We start from the raw sequence: 27,329 nt of genomic DNA on the forward strand, positions 1-27,329 counted from the left end.
ATGTATAAGCAAAACAACCTTGATTCAAAGATGAAGATGAGGTTGGCCACAATTCAGGGTTGTGGCAAATAGTGTAAACAGTGTCAGGACAAATACCCTATGATAAACATTGGAAGCAGAAATTTGAAAAGTGGATACTTAGTACCTTATCTATTAAAGAGTTGGAGAACCTGTGGGAATGTTAGCTTTCTTTCAATAAACTTTGATTAGAGAGTAGAGAAGCTATAGGGCCTATTTTGATAGTCTTGTAGAAGGACCGAATGGAAATGTTTTTGTAGTAGTAGTAGCAGCAGTCTGAGTTCTTGGTGTGACACTTGACAGCCTGAAAACTGATGTGTGGTTTGCATTTATTTCAGCATCTCTCATCTATAATCAAAGGCAAAGAGACAAATCTTCACAGATTCTTTAGGAGATGAATCATGTTTTTCAAGCATTGCAAACCACTAATTAAATGAGGCTTTAAGAGGTTCTTTCATGGAATATACCACTGAACTGGAAAAAAGACAGAGTCTAGGTATGCATCTTTCACTACAATTTTCTTTTATAGGCTTCTGCTGCTCTGCAAGAACATATATTCTACAGCTGTTGGAAATGTTGACTACAGGTCAGACCACAGTTGTCACCACATTGCCATCATCTTCTGGAGCACTTTGGGCAGCAGGGGTTGCATTTCTTAAAAAAAAGTGTTTTTTTGGTCTGATAACAATACCTATTACTGCATACCAACCTACATAGAAAATTATCATTCCTCATACAAGGATGGCTGAACCATAACTCCTTGGCTTTATAATCCTTAGGGAAATAGCAGAATCTTCCATTTGAAAGGTGAATATTGTTATTGTATTCTCTAGAGAGTTAGAGGACCAGGATTTTTGATTACAGCTCAGAAATCCTGACTTCCAGCCTTCTGCTTGTGTTACTAGCCGACAGCTATGCCTTCCCCAAGTCAGGCAATGCTGATCTGATGTTCTTTATCAAAATGTGACAGCCTGCCAAACTCATGAAAGCCAACACAAGATTCTGTAAGGCCCATTAAAATGCAAGCTTTTGTATAAGTCAGAAGGCTGTTTTGTCTCTAACCCTTTGGCATGACATGTCTGTTCTATGTAAAAGCAAAGTATTATCTGCATTGCATTAGAACTGATGCACTGCACAGATGCACCAAAGGTTGGTAGTTTTTTAAGACAGGATGTTGTTTGGTTTCAGTGGTAGTAATACTTTACATAATGGATGTAATCTATTAGTCTTTGAACGTACATCAAAGAGCTCTTCTAGCAAAAGTAATTGATTAAATTTATTATCATTGTCTTCCTATAATAAAATAAGTGTGCTCTCCATCACTTGTGCTTTTGAGTTATATAAATAGCAAAGTTATTGGAAAATAGCTCAGAAAAATATAATTTCCACTTAGGGACTGATGAGGTAAATAAGATCTTCCAGCTGGTGATTACAGCTTTAACTAGCTCAATGTATCCCCTAGCTATTAATTAATAAATCAGCTCCTGCAAATCCAAATAATTTCAAAGTTATTTAGACAAGGTGTTAAGTATCAGTGTCATATAGTTATTTACCCAAGTTTTAATTTATTTTATTCTCTACTATCTAATCCTGTATTTTACTAACTTACTGTATTATGTTTCCCCTCAATTTCTAAGGTTGAAACTTACCCTTCCAAGAACACAGGCAAAATAAGGTTTTCCATGTGGAATGTCCTATATCTAGGAAAGAAGAAATTTAGACCAAATCTCCCAGCCTGCCATTGAGTCTGTAGACAACAATGTCAGGTCCTTTGCAATAACTCTGTGTTTCTCAATCCAGTAGTTTCAGATTTATTCATGCTTTCCCAGCATGAATTATCAGCCTCTCCCACAGTACAGATAGTACAGGAGACAAATAAAGCCCTTTTTATAGAGTGTCATCTACAGCTCTATGTGGGAAGGTTTTATGGTGCAGAAAATTCACTGTAAGCATTCTCTCATGTGAGAATAACTCAGTCCATGTGAATTGAGCTTATTAATTGGTAAATAATGTGATTTCCCATTTCCCACTACCTTTTTCAAATACAAAAATATTAAACCCAGGCATTTCTTAAAATAAACTTTGGATGCCAAGATTTGTTTATTTAAAGGTTACTGTGGTATCCAATATAGGGCTACTAATTGTGAGACAAATCTATAGTGGATCTGCAAAAGTATAAATATTCTCAAAAACTTATGAAAGTGACTGTGCTCTAGAAAATTTGGGATGTTTTTTTAAAAGCTGAAGTGGTGTTTGTCTGATAAGAGTTATCTATAGTTACTACATATTTTTAAGAAAAGAGTAGCTCTGGAGAGCACATTTTTTTTTCTGTTTAGACTCTGGCCTTAATGTGGATTATTTTAATGAATTTGTCAGTGATTGCCTGATGTAATGGTGTTTTTCTCTACCTGGTTATCATGGAGAAAACTAGTAGTTTCTTCTACTGTAAGAACTGGAAATTACACACTAGATCCTGTGATATAGGAACAGGATCCACCTTTTGAGATATTGTCAGATAGCCCCAAAAAGTAACCTGTATCCATAAAAGAAATCTAAAGCTTAGGGTAGAGGAACCTTTCAAGAAACAACGTTTTTTCCAAACTCAATGTTCTCAATGCGGTGGTAGAAGCAATGGCTCTTCTTTCACGTCATACTGAAGCAGTATTGTAGTACGCTGCAGACTGTTAATCAGATTACCAAATTAAAGGAAAAGAACATGAAAATAAAACAAATTATTAACATAATCTATAGTTAAGTTTAGCCCACAGATTCACTGCATTTGACAGTCTGCTGCAGAGGAGGGTACAGTGGTGCAAGTCAGCCAAACCCTTTTGGAAGTGTCAAATGCAAATGCAGAAGGATAAAACAGATTTCACGAGGCACAGGAGAGCTCAGATTCAGCCCCTGTCTGTTTCTGCTCTCAGCAATCCAACATGATTTCAACCTGCTGCTTCCTTTCTTGAGGTAGAAATAACAACTTTGTTTTCCCTTTGTAGTGAATAGAACCCTGGTTTAGAGGATGGGTTCATGACTGATAAATCTTATTTCAGATGATCCCAGAAAGCAGAAGCAAAATTCTCTGTGGTGAAAGTACCTAGATGTGGGAGAATGGGAGTAGCAATATTTTAGATTATGGCCCGTGTCCTTCAAAGCTGATCTCTGCCATTGATTTGGTGGATTTGGCAAGCCTCAGGGGTTTGGTATAGCTTTCAAGCTCAACAGAACCTACTTTCTACCACTTAATTTTTCTGGTGCAGTTACAGTGGAGTTTGAATACCAGTGATTTCATTAAAAAACACATTTCGGATGCAGATTGTCAGTACTGGTTGTCTTCCAAGTGACACACAGCTGGTGAAATCTCTTTCTGCTGTGCTCTCCATGGTGCTCATAAGTGGCAAGATTTTTTTCTCAGCATTAGCCTGATTGGTATCCCCATCAATTACCTGTACACACTGTGCAAGCGAAAGTGAGGGAACAGACTGGTTGATACTTCACATGGAGGATAAATCCCAAAACACATCTGAATGTGATGTAAGTTTTCCTCTGTGTCTGAGGGCTTCATGCAATGAAGGAGCAGTGAAAGTGAGTAGATGAAAAATACCTGCTGGAGTCTTCTCTTTCTGAATGTAATGAATTATATTCTCAGTTTGAGAGTGGTGGGTCTAGGCAGATTACCTGTTGTGACGGTTAGTTACTAAGGACCTTGGCTCTGGTGCTGAGAAAAGCGTACTTTCCTCAGCTTAGTTTCTTCCACTACCCATTGAAAAAAAAAAAAGTTATCAGCTACAGTAGAGGAAATGATGTAAATTTTCTTCACTTTTCCCAGTAAATTTTGCCACTCCATGGAATTATTTATTTGGGTTTCACTTTGGATAGGTATGATACACATCATGACATAAGCCCTAAAGTAACTTTTAAAAAGACATTCAGGACAACTGTCTTGACAAACAAAGCTTTTTTTTTTTTTTTTTTTTTCCTTTTTTTTTTTTTTTTTTTTTTCCATTATATTAGTATACTTTGTTCAAACATGAAGCGAACTTATGGACAAACTTGACTTGTCATGTGTTTCATGGATCATAACAGCAAGGCTGTTTCATTTCCCATCCATACTCATGATCATATATATTAAAATAAATTACAACACTTTTTTTTTTCTGGTTAACCTTGTCACCTTTTAAAAACAATATACATTTAATACTCTAAGTAAGAAAAGAACAAAACAAATATAACTCTTTTTTTGCACACACAAACATATACATATGATCTACATGTGCTTGCAAATAGATTTCAGTAAGTATGATGATATTTTAATATATATGCACTATGGCATTCCCTCCCCAAACAATGAGAGACTCGCTGTCATTTGTACCTGCTCAGAAGCCAACTTCCTACTGTATGGCTGTAAGCTCACCAGATCAGGGCTGTCATTTACTTCATACTTATACAGTGCCCAGTGTAATGAAGCCAAAGTGTCATTTGCTTTTAGATATCAAAATGGTATAAAAGAATTCTTTAAGAAGCAACAATATTTTGTTTTCTAAAAGATCAAAATTATTAATGTGTGTACAAGTTGACAACCATCTTCCCAGCTGCCTTAAAATTTCAAGCCATTGTTCTTGGCTTATGTGTGTAGAGATAATGCTGTTGGCTTGCAAATACCACACATGAAAATAGGCAGACTTCTTTAAGGTTACAGATAGCCTTTTTTTTTTTTTTTCCCATTTTTTTCTTTCTTCTCAGAATCTACATTTTCATATTCTCCAGCTCAGTTAGCAGTGGTAAATATTAAAACAGTCCAGAATAAAAGATATGCTACGAGGCGAGGAAAAATTAAAACATAAGTTCTGCTTATTTTCCACTATAGCCCATTTAGTATAAAGCAAAAAAACTTCGATTCTTTTATCAAAATTTTAGTGTAACTAACGAATAACAGAATGGTGTCAAGAGGATTTCTTCTGATTTATATTGCCTGAATAGAGTAGAAAATCTGTTTTCAGTCTCTTACTTCAACACTTCTGCTTCATGACAATTTTGGTACCAGTTTGAATAAATACAAATAATTAAATTATGAAGTGAAAGTCTGTTCTTTTGTAGTCTTATATGACTTATTTGAATATGAAGGATAAAGTATCCTTAGATTTAAGTTGAAATATGATGCAACATTTTCTTGACTGTGCCAGCTCTTTTCTTATTCTGCTGAGGCTATAAATAGAGATTTTTATTTCCAGCTGGCCTTATATCCAACCACCTGCTTCTAGTAAAAAAAAAAAAAGTCTCAGACTCATTCAACCTGCAGATTGCTTTTGGCATGGAGCTATCCCAGTAGCAAGAACCTTACAGAAGTTGGTTTATTTAATTTGCAGGAGGAGCTTTACTCAAGCTTCTTCTTCCTTTTTTATTTTAATTTTGGTTTAAAGAGGGTTTAAGATCCTGTTTTGAGATCTAGATTCGAAATGTCATGTGAACATGCAGTGAAACTAAACCAAATCCAGAGATCTTCATTTGGCATCACAGTCATTTGAAAATGAGAAGGGAAGAGGACAGAGCTAAGAGACAGACAAAGGGAGCATGTATCACTGGACCAAATGGCTGTGTTTCTTCTAAACTGCCAAGGGAAACTGTGTTTCTAATTCTTATTACAATTGATAGGAACAGGGCATCCAAATTGCTTAGCTAACTTGAAAATTGTTTCATTGATCGTCCAGAAATCTGGCCCTTTGTCTTTTCCAAAGATGTTCCTTTAACTCCTCCAGGCACATTTTAACTTTTAAACTACTGGATGAAAGTTTTTTTTAGTTCTTCTTTCTTAGTTTTATTCAGCACAAAGAGCAATCACCTAGGATACTGAAATAAGGTCAGAAATCATGTATCCAGTGTTTTCCCACATGTTGTCTTATGGCACAACTACAGATCAGCTGCAGCAGACAGAGATTTCTAAAATACTGCTGCTGTGCTGGTTGTTTTATTTGAGAAGACCAGAGTTTCAGTTCAAGGAGGAGGGACAGCTTGATCACATGCTCCTTTCCCTGCTACTCCGTGTCAAGCCACATTGTGAGCTGAGAGGATGGGAATGGACAAAGCAGTCATCATGCTAGCCCCAGGTAGACTAGGATCAATGAGGGGAAAAAGATCACTAACAAACTGACCAGCAGAATAGGCTTCCCCGTCCTCACTTCTTGCTGATGTTTCACTGCTTGGGGTAGAGGTGGAACAGACTGTAGCTTATTTATACAAATTTTGTCCTGTTTGAAGAAAAATGAGTAAGGATTCCATTTTATTACTGGCTAATGGATCCTTTTTTTTTACAGGATGCAGTAGTGGATGAGGCAAAATAACAATGACTACAGTTTCTTGGCTGTCCCTGCTAGAAACTGCTGTTGTCCTTGGGCAGCCAGAAACTGCTTGCTCTATTGGATATTCAGCTGATGTGTCTTTTTCTGGGTTAAATGTGAGCTTCTGGTGTTGCCACATCCTGAAAGTTTTTTGGGAGAAGTCTAATAACTAAACCAGATATCTAAGCATGGTGTAGGAAAGTACCTCTATGCATCTTTGATGTGATTCAGTAGCAACATGGTCTACATTCCAAAGTTTCTCTTTCTTCTATCACAAGGTTTAGATAAGACTTTTCATTACATATTAAAGCTGGTTTCTTACTGTGTTTCATATGCCTTAACTACAATTTGTGGTGTTGAGGGTGCAATGTGGCTTTCTCTCTTAATTTTCCTTATGGTGGTATAATTGTTACCATTATAGGTGATGCAATACCATGACGCAAGAAATAAGGAAAAAAAGATAACTACAATTCATGTAAATAAAGGAAAGCTTGAATGGCAGTGTGACAATGATGTCAACTTAATTAAAAAACATTTTAGTTAAAAAATGCCTAGTGATATCAGCTTGCATCAACAGATCTCTAGAGGCTCAGAGTTTCCTGGCTGATTTCAGTCATATCTGGAGCTGTTGACACTGTTGGCACTGGGAGCATGTGTGAATGGTGAGCGATGGGAAAACAGAGGGTAAAAGCAGTCTCCCAGTCTGCATCTAACTGAGCTGATATTGTGGATGAAGCCTTTTTGAAAAGAATGCTGACAAGTTAATAAGAAATGAAGGGGGGGAAAAAAGAAAACCACCTCAAAACCTAAAAATAATATAAGGAGGGGCACTGCTTAGTCTTAATCCATCTTTATGTCATTGTAAACTCTTTTCTTAATACACTGCTGCAGAGTCCTCTTTAACTCACTCATGGGAAGCCTGAGCACTTGTACAGCCACCTGCTATGGAAGAGGAGTACCTATCTGTGGAAGTGGACTTCAAAACGTATTTGTTGGAGGCTCAGCACTGCTCTTATATGAATTACTGACAAGGATGCCGTGGTACCTGCTTTCTCAAATTTCTCTGCTGGTTTTGACATTTCCAGTTTTCTCCTTTTCTTCAGAACTATTGCTGCTCCTCAGAGTCTCGTTGCACTGACCGCTGGGTAAGTTCAGGCTTGGCATTGTGCCAGCGTGGGAGGCAGCCAGTGTACAAGTCATAGATAAGGAAAAGACCTTCATGCCCTGTTTTCATGGCACGTATGCACTGTCCACCTGCGTCTGAATATATGAGAGCAGAGCCATGTGGGTCAGATGCCTCTGCACAGCCCAGTCCTTTTTCTCCCCTGCAGTAAGATAAACTGTGGTGTCTCCTTGGTCTCTAGCAGAGAAGCAGAAGTTACTCTATCAATAGGGATTACAGGCATTCAGCCACTACGTTGTTAAAAAGATTGCCAAATAGGTGCTTATCTAGGTCTGACCCTGATGCTGTATTCCTTATTCACTCAAAACAGCCACAGTGAGCGTGTGTCCCACAAATATATAGAAAGAAGACTATGTGGAGCAAGATAAAAGCTTGCCTCTGAGTCTTGCTGTCCTTGCTTCTGTTAAGAGATGCCATATGCCTTGCCAAGTCCACGATGAAATAAGTAGGCTGCAAAAAGTAGAACATTGCTAGCTGCAGGGAGCAAACACTGATTCTTAAAAACTAAATACTGACTGAACTCAAGGCGATACACACAATGCTGACAGCTCTGCAAGGTGGTGCTCAGCAAGAGCAAGCGGTGATTTTCATCACCAGCACACATTTCACATAGGTAACTAAGCACATTACTGCTCAGAAATCCTTGCAGTGCACTAACAATGCAATCACTTTTTAGAGTCATTCTAAGGGAACAGGGGAATTCAGCAATTCATAATTAATCCTAAAAGCACATTTTTTCTAGTTTTTCTTTTTTTTTAGAGTTTTTTTTTTTTTTTTTTTTTATTGTGTCATTTAATATGAAGCAATCAGCTGCAACTGTGTAGAATTTAGGAGAATTTTTGCTTCTAACATTGAACATGAAATGACTGCAGGGGCAATAGATTACTAGTTGAAAAAATGACAATTACAAGGGAAAGGCACATGCAAATGTCTTCAACGGGCAGTTCAGAAACACTTTGTTTTATCCCCATTTGTTTCTTTAGCTGCCCACATTAAGGTACAATAGAGTTTTGGACTTCAGTGCGGTGGTTGTTGTATCAGCAAAAATAATTTCCCTGGTGTTAGAATTTAGTCAGGGGTGTTTCCATTTTATTAATGTTCTACAAACTGTTATAGAACAAAGAGGATTAGTCTCAAGCATCTCCATAAATCTCCAACTAACTAATTCAGATCATAAAAAAAAAAGGAAGCAAGAAAACCCAACTCTGAACTTAAAGCCAACTAAAGTGAAGAAAATTCTAACAACTCTTGTATCCTCCCCAGTTTGGCAACCTAAAATGTAGCAACAGTGCAACCAAAGATCAACCACTAAGAAAAGAGGTTCTCAAAACTGCCTTGCCTCGTGTCCTACAGTTATATTAGGGTTACACATGGGGATTGCAGCTGGATTTTACAACTTTTGGCACATTTCCCTTGATAGGAATGGGAGATCTTTATCCTGCTTATAAAATGTCTGCCAAAGAATGTGGATACTAATTTTAAAAGCACCTGCATCCCATTATAGGTCAGCCTGACTTTGGTTTCAAAGTGCCAAAATCTTATATTAAGATTGGACACAGCCTCTTAAGTCTTAATCTGAGTGTTCTGTCTTATATTTTCATCTTCATTTTGGCTAAACATGTACAGAGTTATTATTATCCTTACTCCAGGTTATGTCAATCATTTATAAATTGTATTTGTTACCAACAACTTAGCAACAAACCTATGGCTCATAATTTCTGAAAAATTGAGAGGTGGCTGAACAACTCTTTATCTTCCCACTGCTGAGAATTTCAAACCAAGAACAGTGGTAACAACAATAAAGAATAAAGAATAAAGTTTCAGTTCTGAGCCTTTTGAAGATTTGTTTAGAGGCATAAAAGAAACAAACAAAAAGGTTACTTTTACTGAACTAACGTTCCACTTCTGTCTCCTCTTCATTAGAAAAGCTTCCTAAAACCTGGAAAAACTTGCCCCTCTTGCTCTAAGATACTGCCCCTGAAAGAAACATAACCACATAGTTATTAAAATGGCATCAAGAATAGCTAAGTAATCTGTTCTTGGAAACTAGCTTTGCGTTTATGTGTTATCTACAAATATACAAGATGAGAATGACAGTGGCTAGAGGTTCATTATATCTGGCAGTATGTTAGCCTTTTTTGAGGCTATCATTTTTTAAACATTATTTTAGTATTATAATCCCCATATTATGCATGGACAACCGTAGTTTACTTGGCATTGGAGAAGAGTTCATTCCTAGTAGCAGAGAGTTTATATGTTTTAATTCACTTGTATGAATAGTAAGATGACCATATTTCCCACGAAGTATGCAGAATGTATTAAGTTCTTTCTTTTTGCCTAGTACCCATTAACATTTTAACAGTAGCTTTGAAATTAAAATCAGGGATAACAAAAAGAGCTTTCTCTTTTAAAGGTAGAACTCAACTCCTCTATGCCAGCAATGTCTAGTGGGTTGCCTTCCCTGGGTGAGATCCAGGGCTATGTTACAGTAAACTGGTCCAGTGTGATATCACAGATATAAAAAATATTCCATTCTGTATCAAAACTAGGCACATGCCTTATATTTATATGAAGAGAAGATCAACAGAGCTGAGCAATTTTGCTCTCAACTATTTATCTCTGGCCTTCTACATGAGGAGAAAAATATCTTATGTTATTTCTAATTAGTAACTACAAGAGTCTAATTTGGGTTAGATGGTAGATAAAAGGAGGGTGACATCACACTTGGGTCAGTATTGGTGGATATCTAAAAGCACAACCTCTCATTTGTATTGCTTTAAAATGCACACAGTATAGATGTAGATTAAAAAAAACTACCAAATTTTTGTGGTGTTGAACCAGCTAGAAGGGATGATGCAAATTTTTACCAAATGAGATCTATAGATACAAATTTCACTGTAGAGTATGTTTTAGACAAATGTGTCTTTTTCTTTAAGTATGTAAATCCTACACTGTAGGCTTTTTTTTTCCTTTTTCTTTTTGTAGTGGTAGAAAATGTTGAACAATTGTCCATGAACATGAGCCAGCGGTTCATTGCTGATATCCCCAGAATGCCAATATTTGCAATGCAAACAGTTAGTACAATTTACCAGTTCTATGAAAGGCCCTGACATATCTGCCTCAAGGTTTGGAGGCTCTGCTGTATAACCACAAATAGTCTTTCCATTTTCATGTAACCTTTTGATACACTGACAGCTGTATTAAGCTGCTTCTGCCTAGCAATTCCACATGCCAGGCTGGTTTAATTGGTTTTAATGCCACAGAAAAAGCACTCCTAGCAGAATACCATCAAATCATTTTCATATTGAACCTTCGTGGTCCAGCAACCTCCCCTTCAACCACAGCACCATTGTTTTTGCGAGGGACATATTCAAGGTCAATGCTGGTTTTGTGTTTGCCTTTCCCTCGGCTCCACACAAAAAGAAGGAGGAAACAAAATAAAACCACTCCAAGGAATGTGAAACAGCCCATAGCTGTGGACACTAATATTGTCTTAAGGTCCAGAGAGAAGGTGTTCACATTAGTTCCATTGGAACTTGTGTCGTTGGAGTCTGTCATATACATAGGGGTCCTGTTGGCGTAAAGGAAACGGTCTGAAGTAAACCCCTTTACTGTAAGGGAGGCCGAATAGGTGTCATTCCCAGCTGCATTACTTGCAATACAAACATAGATCCCAGTGTCCTGGTCTTGAGCAAATCGGATCTCCAGGGTGCCATCTCCCAGCACAGTAGCTCTTCCATTTGATTTAGTTGTGACCAGTCTTCGACGTGGGGTAACCCAGGATATGGTAGGCTGCGGATCCCCATCAGCATTGCACATCAACTGCACTGTCTGCCCTTCCTCCACTACCAGGTATTGCACCTTCTTGTCTTGTATCTTGGGCTTCTTACAGGTGAAGTAAAAGGAAAGAGCTGTGCTGTGAAAGTCTTTAAATGACCTCTCTTTGACACTGTCTGGACCAGCACACATTGGTGGCTGGCCTCCAAACTGCAAAGTGGGTTGTCTTTGTAAAATCCAAAGGAGACGGCAATCACAGGCCAGAGGATTGTTGTTAATGCAGAGGACCTCAAGGCTTTTGGGGGAATGGAATACATTCTCTTCTAGGGTTTCTAGCAGGTTTTGTGACACATTAAGAACACGTAAGAATCGGAGCCCTTGGAAAGCGTGTGATTCAATGGTACGTAGCTGGGCCCCCACCACATGGAGTTCCTGCAGGCGCACTAAATCTGAAAGCATGCCTGCTTCAATGGTGCTGATAGGGTTGTAAGAGAGGTTTAGATGTGTCAGGTAAACCAGATGTTTAAAAGCAGAGTAAGGTACTGCAGACAGATTGGTGTTGGTGATGGAGAGAGAAGTAAGGTTGAGACCGTAGAGACTGTTAGCAGGTAGCATGTCCAGGAGGGGCCAGGCCTCTATCTCTAGGTCTTTCAAGCGAAAGAGTCTTTTGAAGGCATATGCAGGCAAAGCGTTAATGTTAAGCTGTTTCAGATGCAGACTGATGAGGTTGTGGAGGTGAGAAAGAGCTTCTGTTGGTACAGCTGTGAGGTTGCATCTCTCCAGGGTGAGCTGCTCCAGGCTAAGCAGTCCGCTAAAGGCCCTGTGTGATATATAAACCAAATCATTGTCACCAACCTCCAGAGTTTTTAGGTTATGCAGATCTTGGAACATGTAGTCCAGCAAAATGACAATCTTGTTTTCACTTATATCGAGCTTTGTTAAGTTTGACAAACCAGTGAACACCCCAAGGGGGACAAGTTTCAGACGGTTTCCTTTCAGCCTCAGGGAGCGCAAGTTGAAGAGATTGTTAAAGGCTCCAGGCTCCACATTGGCAACTATATTGTCACTGAGGTCAATCTCCTCAAGCAAAGGATATGATGTGAACTCCTCCGGGTTGACGCTCTTCAGTCGGTTCTTGCTGAGGTCCAAGATTTTGGTCTCAATGGGAATGCCCTCTGGGATGGACATCAGACGCCTTCGGTGACAGCTGACAGATTTGTTCTGGGCTGAGCATTCACAGCGGGCTGGGCAGCCTATGGTGTGTCCCATGAAGACTAGCAGTACAGTCAGACCCAGGAACGGCTGCCAGCATGATACAGCTGTGTGACGCATGACTCCACTGATCCGGTCTAACCCTCCGTCACGGGCCTGTGGGGATAAGGATGAGAAAGGAGAGATGATAAGTCTGCAGCAAAAAGAGATCTCTGCTAATTTTACAGTACCATTTCAAAGCAGACATGTGTGTTTTTATTTGAAACAAAAGAAGACCTATTAAGAGAAGTGTGGCCAGCAGGTTGAGGGAGGGGATTCTTACCCTTTACTCCGATCTCGTGAGATCTCACCTGCAGTGCTGTGTTCAGCTCTGGGGTCCCCAAAATAAGAAAGACATGGACCTACTCGAGTGTATCCAGAGGAGGTGATGAAGAAGATCAGGAGGCTGGAGCACCTCCCTTATGAGGACAGGCTCAGAGAGCTAGGATTGTTCAGCCTAGAGAAGAGAAGGCTCCAGGGAGACCTTACAGTGGCCTTCCAGTACTTAAAGAGGGCTACAGGAAAGGTGGAGAGGGACCCTTTATCAGGGGGTGTAGTGATAAGATGAGGGGTAATGGTTTTAAACTGCAAGAAGGTAGATTTAGATTAGATATAAGGAAGAAATTCTTTCCTGTGAGGGTGGTGAGGCACTGGAACAGGTTGCCCAGAGAAGCTGTGGCTGCCCCCTCCCTGGAAGGGTTCAAGGCCAGGCTGGACGGGGCTTTGAGCAACCTGGTCTGGTGGAAGGTGTCCCTGCCCGTGGCAGGGGGGGTTGGAACTAGATGCTCTTTAAGGTACCTTCCAACTCAAACCATTCCATGATTCTATGATTGTGAATGGCAAGAACAACAAAAAAACCCCAGATTTTCCTTCATTATCATTAGGCTTTTCAAGGGATCTGTTTATCCAGCATGCATTTCCCCTCCAGATGTCAGAGCAGACGTAACAGATTTTCCTACTACAAACAGTAAAAGAGGTTAGGTTTTACTTTTTTCTCACTCTCAGTGAGTCTCCTCAAGTCAGAGCTATAACTAATGCACAGATAAACATCATACACTTTGCAAATAGGGCTAATCACGTTTTACAGCATTGGGCCTCTGTGAGGTGGTATGAAATGAGGCTTTTGTCTTTCCTATTCATGTCAGTGTTTTAAGGCAAACCTTAATGATGTATTATCTTCAAGAAAAGGAGCTTCTTGATAATGAAAAGATTCCTTTTAAAATTTAATGCATACATTACATCTATAAATAGATGGAGCTTGTTCGCACATACACATACACAATGGCTCAGATGAAGAAGGAAGAACTGATACATCTCTGATTAGAATTTATATTAGGGACAAATTGATTCTTTGCTTTTACTGTACAGAAAGATTTTGTGTGATTCTTAGAATCAAAGACCTGAGAAAGTTTACAGAATACATCTTTGTATTTTTAAGACATGTAAACTAGCTCTGAGAGAGAGAAAAACAAGATAAGATGAGCTGGCTGTTTAAAAGCAGTGCAGTGTCCAAAGAAGCACAACAGATTCCATGGAAAACACAATTAGTAAGATTTATTAATTCCTGCCTTCAAGTTAAATCTGAGCATAGTAGAAGACAAGATAACCTCTATTAAACTAATTAGCTTTTTCCAAAGGCTATACTTTACAGATTTAGTTACCATAGGCAAGAGACTTTTTCAAGGGTAACTACTGAATGAAGACACTCAAACCCCATTTTAAAAGAAGAAAATGCATTTTTAAAATACTGTAGGTGCTCATCAAAGGAAGGTGTGTCTGAGATACTCACAGAGCAAGGCATACTGCAAGCAAGGACTACAGAATTGCCTGAAAAGTGGTGAAGCCAACTTGATGAGGCCAAGTGGTAGTACTGGGATTCAGGCTTCATAACATTAATGTCTTGCAAGATGATTCAGGACTTATGAGGCCTTTTCCAGACTGGTTAATTTGGGCTTCATTTTAGTTGTACTTGTAAAATTATTTATATAACACCTGACTGTAACTTCCTTTCAGGTCTGGACAGATGGCTATTGCCCAGATGATCCTACCCATAATGACAAAATTACCCAATGGCCAGGCATTCACCGCTTGACCTGTGTGTTTGGGCTTTGAGAATCATCTGGCTAGTGCTTAAGAAGTTTTCAACTTAAATTTGAGTCAACTTTTGTTCATCTGTGTGCAGTCATGTGGATTGTATCATAAAAGATATCTTCCTGAACACAGAGAAGGATTCATAGATTTAAACAAATACAGTATAGCTAAATTTATGATGCAGTCAGACAGTTATTTTAGCAAATAAGCTGTTTGAAGCACATAAAAATAATATTGAGTAAACCCCAGACTGATGAAGAAGAAACTCCCACCAGTAACTCTGCCACAACACCACCATACTCCCCTGGCAAACAACTTGAGATGTGATAACTCACCAGATCATCTTGCCTGAGAGAGGAGGGTTGCCCTCTCAAATTGTGGATGATCAGAAGGGTGAGAATTCAACATGCGGGAAAAAGAGCAGATATTTATATCTACTGATCTTATCGTATCACTAACAATTCTCAACAGAAACTGGGTGGTTTGGATTGTAAACAAGAGCATTGTTGTAACTGGACTAAGTAATAATCAGCTGTTGTGCTTTGACTGTTAAAAACTTAATTGGGTGAACAACGAATTCTCTTGGATCTGCATATAAATTGTGTTCTTTGACTGACCATAAATGAGTGGTGCACCTGTTACTCCTCCCATAGTTCTGTGGAAGAATCTCACTCCTGACTGACGTGGCTTCTTTCCACTCTGACACTTCTATGCAGCTACTAATAATATGAGGCAAATTGCGTGCTGGTTTTGCGATGTAGTCTGGGGACCTGGATGAAGACTATTCTTTATTATGATACCTATAAAAGCACATTTCAACTTTGTCCTAGAAGGACAACCTGCTGAGATTCATTTAGTTTCCCCCTTAAGTTGTAGTCTTGCAAGTAACTATTGCTTGTTATGTCCAGCTGTGACAAAGGTTTTCAGAGATAAACTTCACTTCATTAGGCACTAAGTTAAAACTGGAAATCTATAGGGGTCTGTGAGTTAGGTGTTTGCAATGAATTCAGATCAAAGTGGTTTTCAGGTGCTCTGATCATTACTTTCAGAGCTCAGTCTGTGAGGTTAGTGCTTTCATACCGATACTTCTAGCACACAGGGAATTAATTTCCCACCTTATTCACTTAATGTATGAAGCACAAAGTAAACAGGTTCAGTGGAAGACAAGCATCCCTGGAGTGTTCATTTTATATAGCAAAACTATGACATGCTTTTTGCAGCTATCCAAGCCACCTGGTAACTAAAACTTCTAAGGAGTATAAAGTAGAAGATGGGACAGTACAAAAGATGATAAAAGGATTTTTTGACTGTGGCTGGAATAAAGAAAAGTAGTGTTAATAAAGCAATTTGAACAATAACAGTTGCTTTCTGCAAGGGTATGTACACACAGATGAAGCTGGATATGCATTTGTCTATAAGGGTGCATGTATGTGTGTATACACTTGCAGGCAAGCAAAATTTGGCATTGAGATTTAAAATGGAGTAAATTACACTTCAGTAAGGAAAACCAATAAAATATATTAAATTGCAAGTCATATTTGGATCAATAAGTACAGGTTAAAATAAAACATAAATTAAATGGTTTATTTCAATTTACATTGACTCAGATGATACTAGCATGCTTCCTGCTAACCACATCTGTGACTGCACCCTTAGCTTTGAACAGCTTTGTGCAAAAATGTCTTTATCTTCATTGTGCAAAAAAAGTAAACTTACCTCATTGTGCAAATAATGAACAAAAAGTAAGAGGTCTATCAAAAGAAATATGGGCAACTTAAAGATTTCTGACTCTTTGCAGGTCAAGGTGAGTGTTGGGAGAAGCCTACAGTGAACCAGCTATTGCTATGATCCAGTTTGAATTTAATGAAAGCGAAGTGGTATTTTCAGGACATACCTGGTAACATCACTAGAAAGACATCCTGTGGGCTTTCAGTGTGAGAACAATTTGAAAGGATACATCTTCATCCCTAAAGTATATTCTGTGTCAGTGAGGTCACCATTGCTTATTACTATAAAGCCATTAAACATCAATGTTACAGTTTAAAAATCTGAATGAAATTATACATTAAAACATATTTTTCACTGCAAGATGATTTCTTTCAGTGAAAAATGATTTCCCACATTTCTTTAGGCTTGTGGTATGTTAATTAATTGACAACCTCCCTGACACTGTGCTAAACTATCAGATCACTGTTCAACATGACATTTTTCAACCTGCTTAAAGAATCAGCACTACATACTTTGAGAATACAGGAATTCTTTCTAAACGTCTGCAGGATTACCTCATTATCCTTCTTTGCATCCCTCTGTACAACTTTTCCTCAGTGATACATACAAGAAAATGAAGTGCATGAATACAAGTATACATCCATATAAGCTTTTAATTCTGTGACTGTACTATGCATTGCACTGTGGAGTACTTCTCTAAAATTATAGCTTGTTAGCACAAAAATTTTAATAAAACAGTGAATAATGGTGAACTGTCAGTTTTTATATGCTTGAATGGGAATGAGAACGTCAAATTGTTTTCTGACCTTTCTGGGGTACTTATGATACTTTGATACACTCAGAAAATAAAATATATCAGAGACTTGCTTATTTTAAAAGCAAACAAACAAACAAAAAACTATCTCCTTTTTATCTTTCTCTATGTCCTGGGATTGAGTGAGTGGTGGGTTTTTTTGGGGAGGGGGGCTATAAGGGTGGCCCCCTGTAAAAAGCTTCACAAAGCTCCCCCAGCTCCAAGTCAGCTCCACTTCTGCACCAAAACTGAGCCAATCAGCTGCACCTCTGCGATAATGTATTTAAGAAGGGACGTGGTGACGAGCAGCAGGACTTGTGAGGAGGAGTTGCTGCAGCTGTGTGAACACCAAGGTCAGTGGGGGAATGGAGGAAGAAAGGAGGGGGGAGGTGTGCTGGAGCAGAGACCCCCCTGTATCCTGTGGTGAGATGGCAGGGCGCCCCCCCCCCGCCACCCATGGAGATCTACGGTGGAGCAGACATTGATTTATGGCCTGTTGCTCCTGCTCGGAATAATCAAGGTTCTGTGCCCGAAGAAGGCCAGGGTCTCATGGGAAAAGGCAGCCCCGCTACTGTAATTCAGCGCTGGGAGGATTGCAGCATGCGGGGGAGTCCCACGCCGGAGCAGCTCAGGAAGGGCTGCAGCCGTGGGAGGGAATCCAGTCGGAGGAAGTTAGTGACCCATGACGGAGCAGTGTGGGGAACACTGCGGCCCATGGGAGGAATTCAAGTTGGAGAAAGTTTGTGGAGGACTGTCTCCTGTGAGAGGGGGACCATGATGGAGCAGGAGGAACAAGTTCTGGACACTGCCCTCACCGAAGATGAAGAAAGTGGCAGCACTGACTGCACCCCCCATTCCCTGCCCCTGCGCCACTGGGGGAGGAGGTAGAGATATCAGGAGCAGAGCTGAGCCCGGGAAGAAGGGAGGGGTGGGGGGAAGGTGTTCTCAAGATGTGGCAATGCTTCTCACTGTCCTACTCTGTTATGTGTTGTTAGTGTCTGTAATAAATATATGTTCTTTTTTTTTTCTTCCCCTAACGAGTCTGCCTTTTGCTCGTGATCATAAAGGGGAATTTTTCCCCATCCCAGTCCTATCTCAAACCCCAAGCCTGGCTCTCTGTCCCTTCTCATTGCCGGAGGGGAAGGGAGAGAGAGCCGCTGCATTGTGGTTGGCTGCCAACCAGGCCTAAACCACGACAGGAAGGAGTGGGGGCAGGTGTTATATGGTTGTGGTAATGCTTCTCACTGCCCTACCCTGTCAGTTAAATGTTGCTGTTGTTAGTGTCCATATTAAATTTATATATATTTTTTTTTTCTTTCCCTATCGAGTCTGTCTTTTGCCCATGATCATAACAGGTGATTTTCCCCTCCCTGTCCTATCTCAAATACCAAGCCTTTACTTATTTTCTCCTTCTCATCACTGGGTGGGAGAGGGGGAGTGAGTGGCTGTGTGGTGCTCAGTTGCCCTCTGAGCTCAAACCATGATACTCTAGCTCTGTTTCTTAAGTCCAAAGTCAAGGGTCAAGTTACTATTGGCTGATAATCTTTTTCAACACAGGACCTAGGTCAAAGTCCAGATATGCAATTAAGAAAGCTCATTAAAGTAATTAGTTAATAGTTCTGTGTGATCTCACCCAAACCAGCCATATCTACTGCTTTGAAATACAAATAATTTTGCACAAAGTTCTACAGCTTTGAATCTACACTTAAATGCTTTACAAGAATGTGTATGTACCAGTATCCTATAGTTTTTAAATTGAAGAACTATAAAAAAAAAAAAAAATAACCTGATGTTCTCTCAGAATGCTTTGCAATTCTGAATATCACAGATACGAATGTGTCAAGACATGCAAATATGCCATATATTCTCCCTCTCCCTCAGACTAATTTTGAAGCCTTTATAGCTGAAAGTGAGAGTCTATTTGACCAGGCTCCTTTCCTTGCACAATCTGATGCTCCAGTATTTTGTGGGACCAGGCTTATTCAGAAAAGGTGAGAGTTAGAACTGTTTCTGTTACTAGCTGCCTGTTTGATACTCCAGCTTGGTAGTTTTGATCTCACCTTTCACTCTCCTTCTCCCAGCCTTTCAGTCAACTAAAAAATCCTGTAGATCATATCAGACATGACAATTCTGGCTGATGTTGAGGTCACAATACTTTCTCTTCTAAGATTCACTTTTCAAATACTTAACTGTATTAAATAAACTTTTTAGGATGAAATATTACATGACAGGTATCTGACTCACACTGATTATTCACCTAAACGCTACCAGCTAGTCCTGAGAAACAGGTGAAGTCCCTATTTCAAAGGTGCCCACCAAAGCCTCTCTATAACTTCCCTCCTCAGCTGGACAGGGGAGAGAAAATATAAGGAAAGGTTCATGGGTCAAGATAAGGACAGGGCGACATCATTCACCAGTGACTGTCATGGGCAAAACAGACTCAACTTAGAGAAAATTAATTTATTACCAAATAAATCAGAGTAGGATAATGTTAAATTAAAAATTACATCTTAAAGCACCTTATCCTTACCCTTCACTTCTTCCTGGGATTAACCTTACTCCTGATTTTCTCTACCCCCTGTCCCCCAGTGTTGCAGGGGGATGTGGAACGGGGGTTGTGTCAGTCCATCACATGTTGTCTCTGCCGTTCCTTTCTCCTCAGGAGGAGGACTGTTCACACTCTTCCCCTGCCCCAGTGTGGGGTCCCTCTCACAGGAGACAGTCCTCCATAAACTTCTGCAATGTCAGCCTTTCCCATAGTCTGCAATTCTTCTCAAACTGCTCCACTGTGGGTCCCTCCCATGGGGCGCAGTCACAGACTGCTCCAGCGTGGGTCCCCCACGGGGTCACAAGTCCTGCCAGCAAACCTGCTCCAGCGTGGGCTCCTCTCTCCATGGGGCCACAGGTCCTGCCAGGAGCCTGCTCCAGCGTGGGCTTTCCACGGGGTCACAGCCTCCTCCAGGCATCCCCGTGCTCCAGTGTGGGCTCCTCCCTGGGCTGCAGGTGGAGATCTGCTCCACCGTGGACCTCCGTGGGTGCAGGGCACAGCCTGCCTCACCATGGGCTTCACAGGCTGCAGGAGGATCTCTGCTCTGGCACCTGGAGCACCTCCTCCCCCTCCTTCCTCACTGGCCTTGGTGTCTGCAGAGTTGTTTCTCTCACATATTCTCACTCCCCTCTCCCAGACGCTGTTGCACAGCAGGTATTTCCCCTTATTAAATATGGTATCCCAGAGGTGTTACCACCGTTGCTGATGGGCTTGGCCTTGGCCAGTGGCGGGTCCATCTTGGAGCTGCCTGCCATTGGCTCTGTCAGACATGGGAGAAGCTTCTCTCAGCTTCTCAGAGAAGCCGCCCCTGTAGCTCCCCCACTACCAAAACCTGGCCACAGAAACATAATACAGGGTGGTTTAAACTGTGTCTGTCCTTCACATTATTCAAAGAATAAGGCATCAAGATGGACTTTTTATGAGCCTGTGTTCAGGTAAAGTAAGTTGTTCTCCTTATTTAAGATTGTTTCTTTCTCCTCTTGCTTGCTGAATTTTAGCATTCTTGTATTTTGGAACAGGGAACAGATACTAAGGAGTAGGAAGGATCCTGTCTTTGCCATTCCTGTCAGTATGTGTCACACTTCAGCAAACAGTAAGCCAAACCATTGCAACCAAGCACCTTTACTTGTGTACTGAGTAGACAGTTATTGAATATGAGCAGCTAAAACTAGTACAGATTTTACCTGTGTGGTGCAAACTTTTTCCCAGCTCAGCGTGGTTTGGGAAGGTTTTTACTTAGAACCTTATGTCTCAACTACCTATTGCAAATATTTTGGAAGACCAGATGATCTGGCTTTCCTGTGTTCTCCTCTGATGTTGGACCACAGCAGATAAGGGCAGGGAGGGTGAGGAGTCATTGCTGCTGGACTGCACAAGGTGTCAGTGGTGGGAAGTTTTGCCCAGGGGACAAATGTGAACAGGCTGGGAAGATGACAAACTGAGATGGTTTTAGGGACAGTCAAAAAGACACATGAAAATATTAGACATTTAGGAATGTTCTTACAGTAAGGCACAATGATTCAAGGAGGATGAATGAAATCATGACTGTGGCATTTTCAGACTAGGCTGTGCAATCTTGACATTCCCACCATATGGTCTTTAAATGCAAGAGCCAATGTGTACTAAAGACTTTGCCTCACCAAGTTGTATGCCAGTAAATTATCTAAGCTTTGTGTATTGATCCCAAGCTTTATTGCAGACCAAGTGAAGCCTCCCTATACACTCTCCAAGGAGCATTTTTCTTTAAATCAGAGCATCTCAGAAATGACTCAAGTGAAATATAGTGTACTAACTTCTCTTCTAAGCCTCTTTAATGAAGCTTTTTTTTGCTTATGCAGCGATTTTGTTCTCCCTCCCTTTATTGATTTCTTAAACATCTCAGCATTTAAATAAACTGTAGAACATTAAGTAGCAGTCTATCAGCATTCCAATAGTTAATAGATTGGAAGAAATCTTGAACAGCAGCAGCAGCAACAGCAACTGCCAGTCTACCAATTCACTGAATTGGAAACAAAGTTTTAACTCAATTATTCTGCAGTCCTGGAATCATTCTCTACTAGTAAGTCATCAGGAGAAGCTTCATGGGCTAACACTGACTCAGAAATTACAGTCAAGTTGCATTTGTTTTCAGAAGAAACAGTACTTGTTTCTAACAGTTCCCTGGTTATACTACTAATACTGAGACACAGACTGGTATCCCATTATAGCAGACATGATATAGAAATGGGAAAAAAAAGAAAAAAAGACAACCAGAGGAATATTTTGAATGGGTATTCACTAGTATTATTGTTAGATTGGTTAAAATCTTTGTACTGGGTGTTCTAAAACTGGGCAAGTGGGTATAATTTTACTCCAAATGCTTAGATTATTATTTGAATCAAAGTGAAAGAAACAAATATGCCAAACAACAGTAGGTAAGAAAATCACAACAATAAATTCACATGATTAAGGAAATTACTTGTACAAGGCTTAGAAATCCAGATTATCTGAAATTAAGCAAAGAAATGAAGCCACCAGTACACCTTCTGTTTCTAACCCAATGATTTACCAACTTGCATTTGTCACAGAGAAAGTGAATTTCAGGAAGAAATTTGAAGGAAAAGATGATAAACCTTAAGGATTATCTCACAGGAGTCATTTCATGCATAAATGACAGGAAAAGAAAGTAGAGATATTTGCACGAATTGTAGACAAAATGACATTCTCACTGAGATTGTTGGTCAGTTGAAGGGGAAGTGGTTTACAAAAAGCTTGTATGAACAATTATGTGAAGGTCTGTAAAAGAGACTTGGAGATAAAGTAAAATTCAGAATCTTTTGTATAGGTTACTGATATAAGTCAACCATTTAGGGAAGGTAACAATACTATCATACCCACACAATTAACTATCTCATAAAAATTGCAAATATTTGCATAGAAACAGTTTTTGACAAAGAATAAATTAATGAACCACTGTGAATAGCACATCTTTTCTGCCATCTATTCTTTCTGAATGCAGAAGCAAATTTTTGAAAGGTACCATTCTTCAGAATTACTTCTGCCAACCTGTTCAGTCGTTTACTAGTGAAAAGTGATATCCCTAAGAGGTAAATATTCAGTGGTAAAGACAGGAATAGCACAATTACCATGCATATAGAAGTACTGATGCACCAGATGTTATAATACCATAATGGAGAAAGCTACAGACTTACTTCTCTGAAAACTACAGCCTCTTGGTAGTTTGTGCTACACTTTGTTGGGGGTGCTTAGTATTGGAAAAGCACCCAACCATTGTAGCTAAACTACATACCTAGACTTGGTGTTCAGTATCTCTGCATGGTAGTTCACTGAGTGCTCTATGACTACAAAAGTTAAGTGCTTTATATTAAAAGAGTCTACATTTTTATTAAGTTACTTTAACCCTAACTGATACTAAGCAAAAATCCATCAAACTCTGTTTCACTGATAATTCTTGAAAGATTTTAGTGTTCCAGATACTGAGAATGAATTATCACAGAGGAAGAAAGACAAAGTTATTGTAGTACAGGAGTGAAAAGCATATGACAACAAGAAAATACTTATAGTTGTTGCTTTTTGGGAATGAAGCACTCATAAGAGTAAAAATCACTTTCAAGTTAGGATTCATTGTTTCAAAGAGGCCCTTGTTGTGTTTTACAGTGTATCTAGGCAGGTGAACCCTAAAAAGCTGTGATGCCATGAACAGGACACACTACAAGAGGATGTGAAAGTGATAAATACTGTATTTGCTTTTCATTTATGCACTAATCAATGCAGTCTGAATAAATTAACTCAAAACTAAATCAGTAGGAAGGTGAAATGCATTGATTAAAAGGAAGGGAAGCTTTTGTCGACAGCAGCTCTACATTAAAAATGTATCTGTCTTTAGCTTAAAAGAAATAGTCTTTCTTCTAAAAGTGTCTGGACATGGCAGTAAAAATGACACCCCTGTTGCCTGGACAGTATCATCTATGTTGAAAAACAGGGGTGGAATTCCCTCAGAAGTTTTAATGTTAACTTGCATCTGCTCCTCAGCTTCAATGAGTGAAGATCTTGCTGATGGAAAGTTACTGGAATTAAAAAAGGAAGCTGCTTTAAATCTGGGCCAGTAGCAGGCTTTTAAGGGCTAGTGCATTCAAGCATAATTGAATCCCACTTCAATAATCCATTTAGGAAGCCACATGCAATCTACACTGGATCTAGGACATCATAAGAAAGGTTCTTGATATAACCTGTTATAAATGGATATTTCTTTCAAATACCTGCACGTTAAAATCCAGAGATCTCCATGGCTGTCAGAAAAACATGAGCTGTCCTGGTAATGTGCTGACTTTCAACTTTTGTAAACAGAGACATTCAGTAACATTAACAATGTATTTGCGAGCTTCTGTCCATTATCATAATTTCACTTTTGTTAGTTTTAAAACCAAAAGATGTTTATTATCTTATCCATACACACAAGAGGAAATCTAGGTGACAGTAACCTTATTGGCTGTTAGGAGGGGCAGACATATTAATGTACCATCTGTATAACAAAGACAGGTGAGAGCTTTTTCCCTAGCAGCTCGATGTGAATACGGAACACGACTACAAGGAGACCAAAACTACATGGTATTCCACAGGGTACAGATCTGGTAGAGTTAATTTTTTATGTCAACCACAATTCTGTGACTGCAGTCACCAAGGAGGGTTTCAAACAATTTCAATCTACTGACTTTTGTCCTTACAATTCTTTTACAGCAGCAGCAGAGAGTGACAAATCATGGTACGTAGAGGCTAAAACATGTGCACACAGAATGTGCCCAGGAAAGCTAAGAGATCAATCAAGTAGTACTACAAGTGCTGTTGTTGCTTCATAGCACAACTCAAAGCCTGTTTAGCCAAAAGGTCCTGAATACTTAAGACTCTGTATTTTTAGGAGACTTTTTTAGCTAAACATATCTGAATAACAAAATGCATTTTTTAAGGGTAATATTAATCCATCTTGGATGGAGGTAGATACAGTTTAAAGTTTGTAACTCCAACTATTTAAAAATAGCTAAAAATTGAATTAAATGGGAAATCTGAAGACATTGAAACCAACATATTTTCTTTTCTATTAAGACAAGAATCTCAAATGTGTGGCATGTGGTGGTGGTGAGACAAGATACATTTAACAGAGCAGTAACACACACATAATTTCAGTAGAATTTATTTGGCTAGTACAAGGAAAAAATGAAACACATCAACTGGGTGGCTTTTTCCACCTTGATAAGGATGTTTGCAGCTGTTCTGCTTAGATCTTGCACTGAAATCCTATAGGTTAAACCAAGGAGCATATTCACTGGGAGCTGTCTTCATACTATCATATATAGTGCCTTCAGTGCATGGCATGGATGCAAGCTGCTAAGCTATCTGATGCTGCTCTTTGTAGACTGAATGAGTAGTCAGAGTCTGCCAGAGAGACAGTACAGGAGCTACAGCATTACATTGGGTACATTAAAAAAAATCACAAGAGAATAAACACATTTTCTAGTCCTTGTTGGAGGTCCCACTGTTGATACAATGCTGTTGAATTCACAGCGGCTATCCTAGCAGAAATTTGTGGCCAGCACTTGGGGGTAGCAAAAAGGAAAGAAGGCATATATTTCATCTCATTGGTCAACAGTAATAGGTTATCCAGGAAGAAATTGCATGATAGACCTAACTGTAGCCACCTAATGGCTCAGATAAGGAAGATACCCTAGGGACAGCTGTACAAAGCTACTGCAGTTTGAATTAAAATAGAATTGATCATAATGTATACACCTGAGAGAGAAAGAAATTCATGAAAGGCCTTGGGGATTTCCTGTTTCCTGAAAACATTCTTAAAATAAATTTAAATCTCAAATCAGCCTACGGAAGGGCCAAGGTAGGTTGAAATAAGGCCTGACATGTTGACAGGTGAACAAGACACAACCATTAATCTCTGCATTAGTCACACCCATACTTTATGAATGTTACTCCAGATATCTACTGGTGTTAACATGAGATGAACTAAGCCACCATGTTGAGAGAAAGAGGAAGAGAAAAAGATAGAATGTAGAAGACACAAAATAGCTGAAAATTTGTAGTCAGATTTTTTCAGCTGGGTCAGAGTAGTAATCAAGTCCTTGATTTGCGCCTGGTCCGTTACTAAGGTCCTGGTGTCAGAGCAGTGCTGTAGGGAGTTTCCAAGTGAAGCAGACAGAAAGATACTAACTCTTGTATGCTTCATAGCCAAACTGCTCTTTTTACAATTGAAACCCATTTTTCTGAGCATTGACTGTCACCCATTTGCTTGAAACCTGTACCCACATTTGCTAGGGCATCACAAGCAACTTTCCAAGAGCTTTCCAAACTTTAGCAATGGAGACAGTTGCCTCATGACTTTTGCGACATGTTATTTATACATTTCTTTGGAAGTAACAGGGATTTCCTGAAAATCTGCACTTCATTCAGTTAGTGTCAGACCTGATGAAGGCACTTTTTGTACAATGTAGAGCTGCTGCTTGAATTAGTATATTTTTGTTAAATATTTCCTTTATTTATTAACAAAATACAAGTAGTACTTTCACAATATTCCAAACACACTCATTTTCCAGGTTAATCACAAAAAAGGAGATTAAAAAACACAGCTTCCCATATTAGGTTTATTCATCTGTTGTATCACGTTAGCCCTAGTTACAAGGGTAATTGTGTATAGTTTTAAAGATAGGCCAGAAACATTTTTTTTAATTTCTTTTCCACAGGAAGGCAGTTTGTGACTATGTATTCCTGCTGCTTCCTAGAGAAATTGACGTATCACATTCACATTGTGAATTGATGTATCTTGTTCAGTGGGTGCTGCTCTGTCCTGCAGTTGTTCCTGATCTACATGTAATTTCCAGAGACTGATGCCCGGCAGGAGACTCTTGTGTCCCAAGAGCAATGAGCCAGTGCAAAGCTACAAGCACCATAACTGCTGCATTGTCCACTTTCTTTTGCACCCATTTTGAGTTCTTCTACCGACTTGCTGTCTCCTGGTACACCCACAACAATTCTTCATAGCACTGCTATACTTCTCTCTACAAGTCCAGTAGTAAACCTGAACTACACTCACATCACATTTGCAGCAGTTTTCTTCCTGGTTTACATGTACAGACTTCAGTTCAGAGACGGATATTCAGCTTACAGTATAGTTTCTATCTCACTCTATATCTGTACAGTGCAATTCTAGGAAAATCAGAAGTGTTTTTCTATTGAAAAGTATTTTAAATTTTGTCAAAAAACTGCTTTTTAATAAATTATTTTTTTCCATTAAGACATTTTCTACCACAGTTGTGTTTCACTAAAAACATAATATTCTATCAAGAAACAGTTTCAGTGGGTAATTTTCAACCAGTTCTATGTTCATCCATACTAACATGAACAAAAATGTACATGTGCTATGTCTTTAAAGGAGAGCACTGTTTATACCATCTGTAATTATACTCTCTGAGAGTAACATACTTGTCCTTGTCCTAAATAAAATTAATGCTAAAATGTCTTTCTGTTGCCAGAGCACTTTCAGATGGACTAATTAAAAAAATAAAATAAAAAAATGAATACTTGAGTCTGCATGGATACATCTAT

At 39.3% G+C, this 27,329-nt stretch overlaps 1 protein-coding gene across 1 annotated transcript in view; it reads right to left on the reverse strand.

The window, feature by feature from the left end:
- Positions 1-3,848: 3,848 nt before the first annotated feature.
- The window catches only part of LINGO2 (leucine rich repeat and Ig domain containing 2), a 545,477-nt gene continuing 521,996 nt past the window's right edge, over positions 3,849-27,329 (reverse strand). The window contains exon 6 of the mRNA XM_042787612.1: positions 3,849-12,678. Within this exon, the coding sequence (XP_042643546.1) occupies positions 10,822-12,642 (1,821 nt within the window). The 5' untranslated portion in view covers positions 12,643-12,678 and the 3' untranslated portion in view covers positions 3,849-10,821. The remainder of the gene's footprint in view (positions 12,679-27,329) is intronic.

The sequence above is a fragment of the Tyto alba genome, unplaced genomic scaffold (assembly GCF_018691265.1).
Source record: "Tyto alba isolate M040663 unplaced genomic scaffold, T.alba_DEE_v4.0 Super-Scaffold_13, whole genome shotgun sequence".
Taxonomy (NCBI): domain Eukaryota; kingdom Metazoa; phylum Chordata; class Aves; order Strigiformes; family Tytonidae; genus Tyto; species Tyto alba.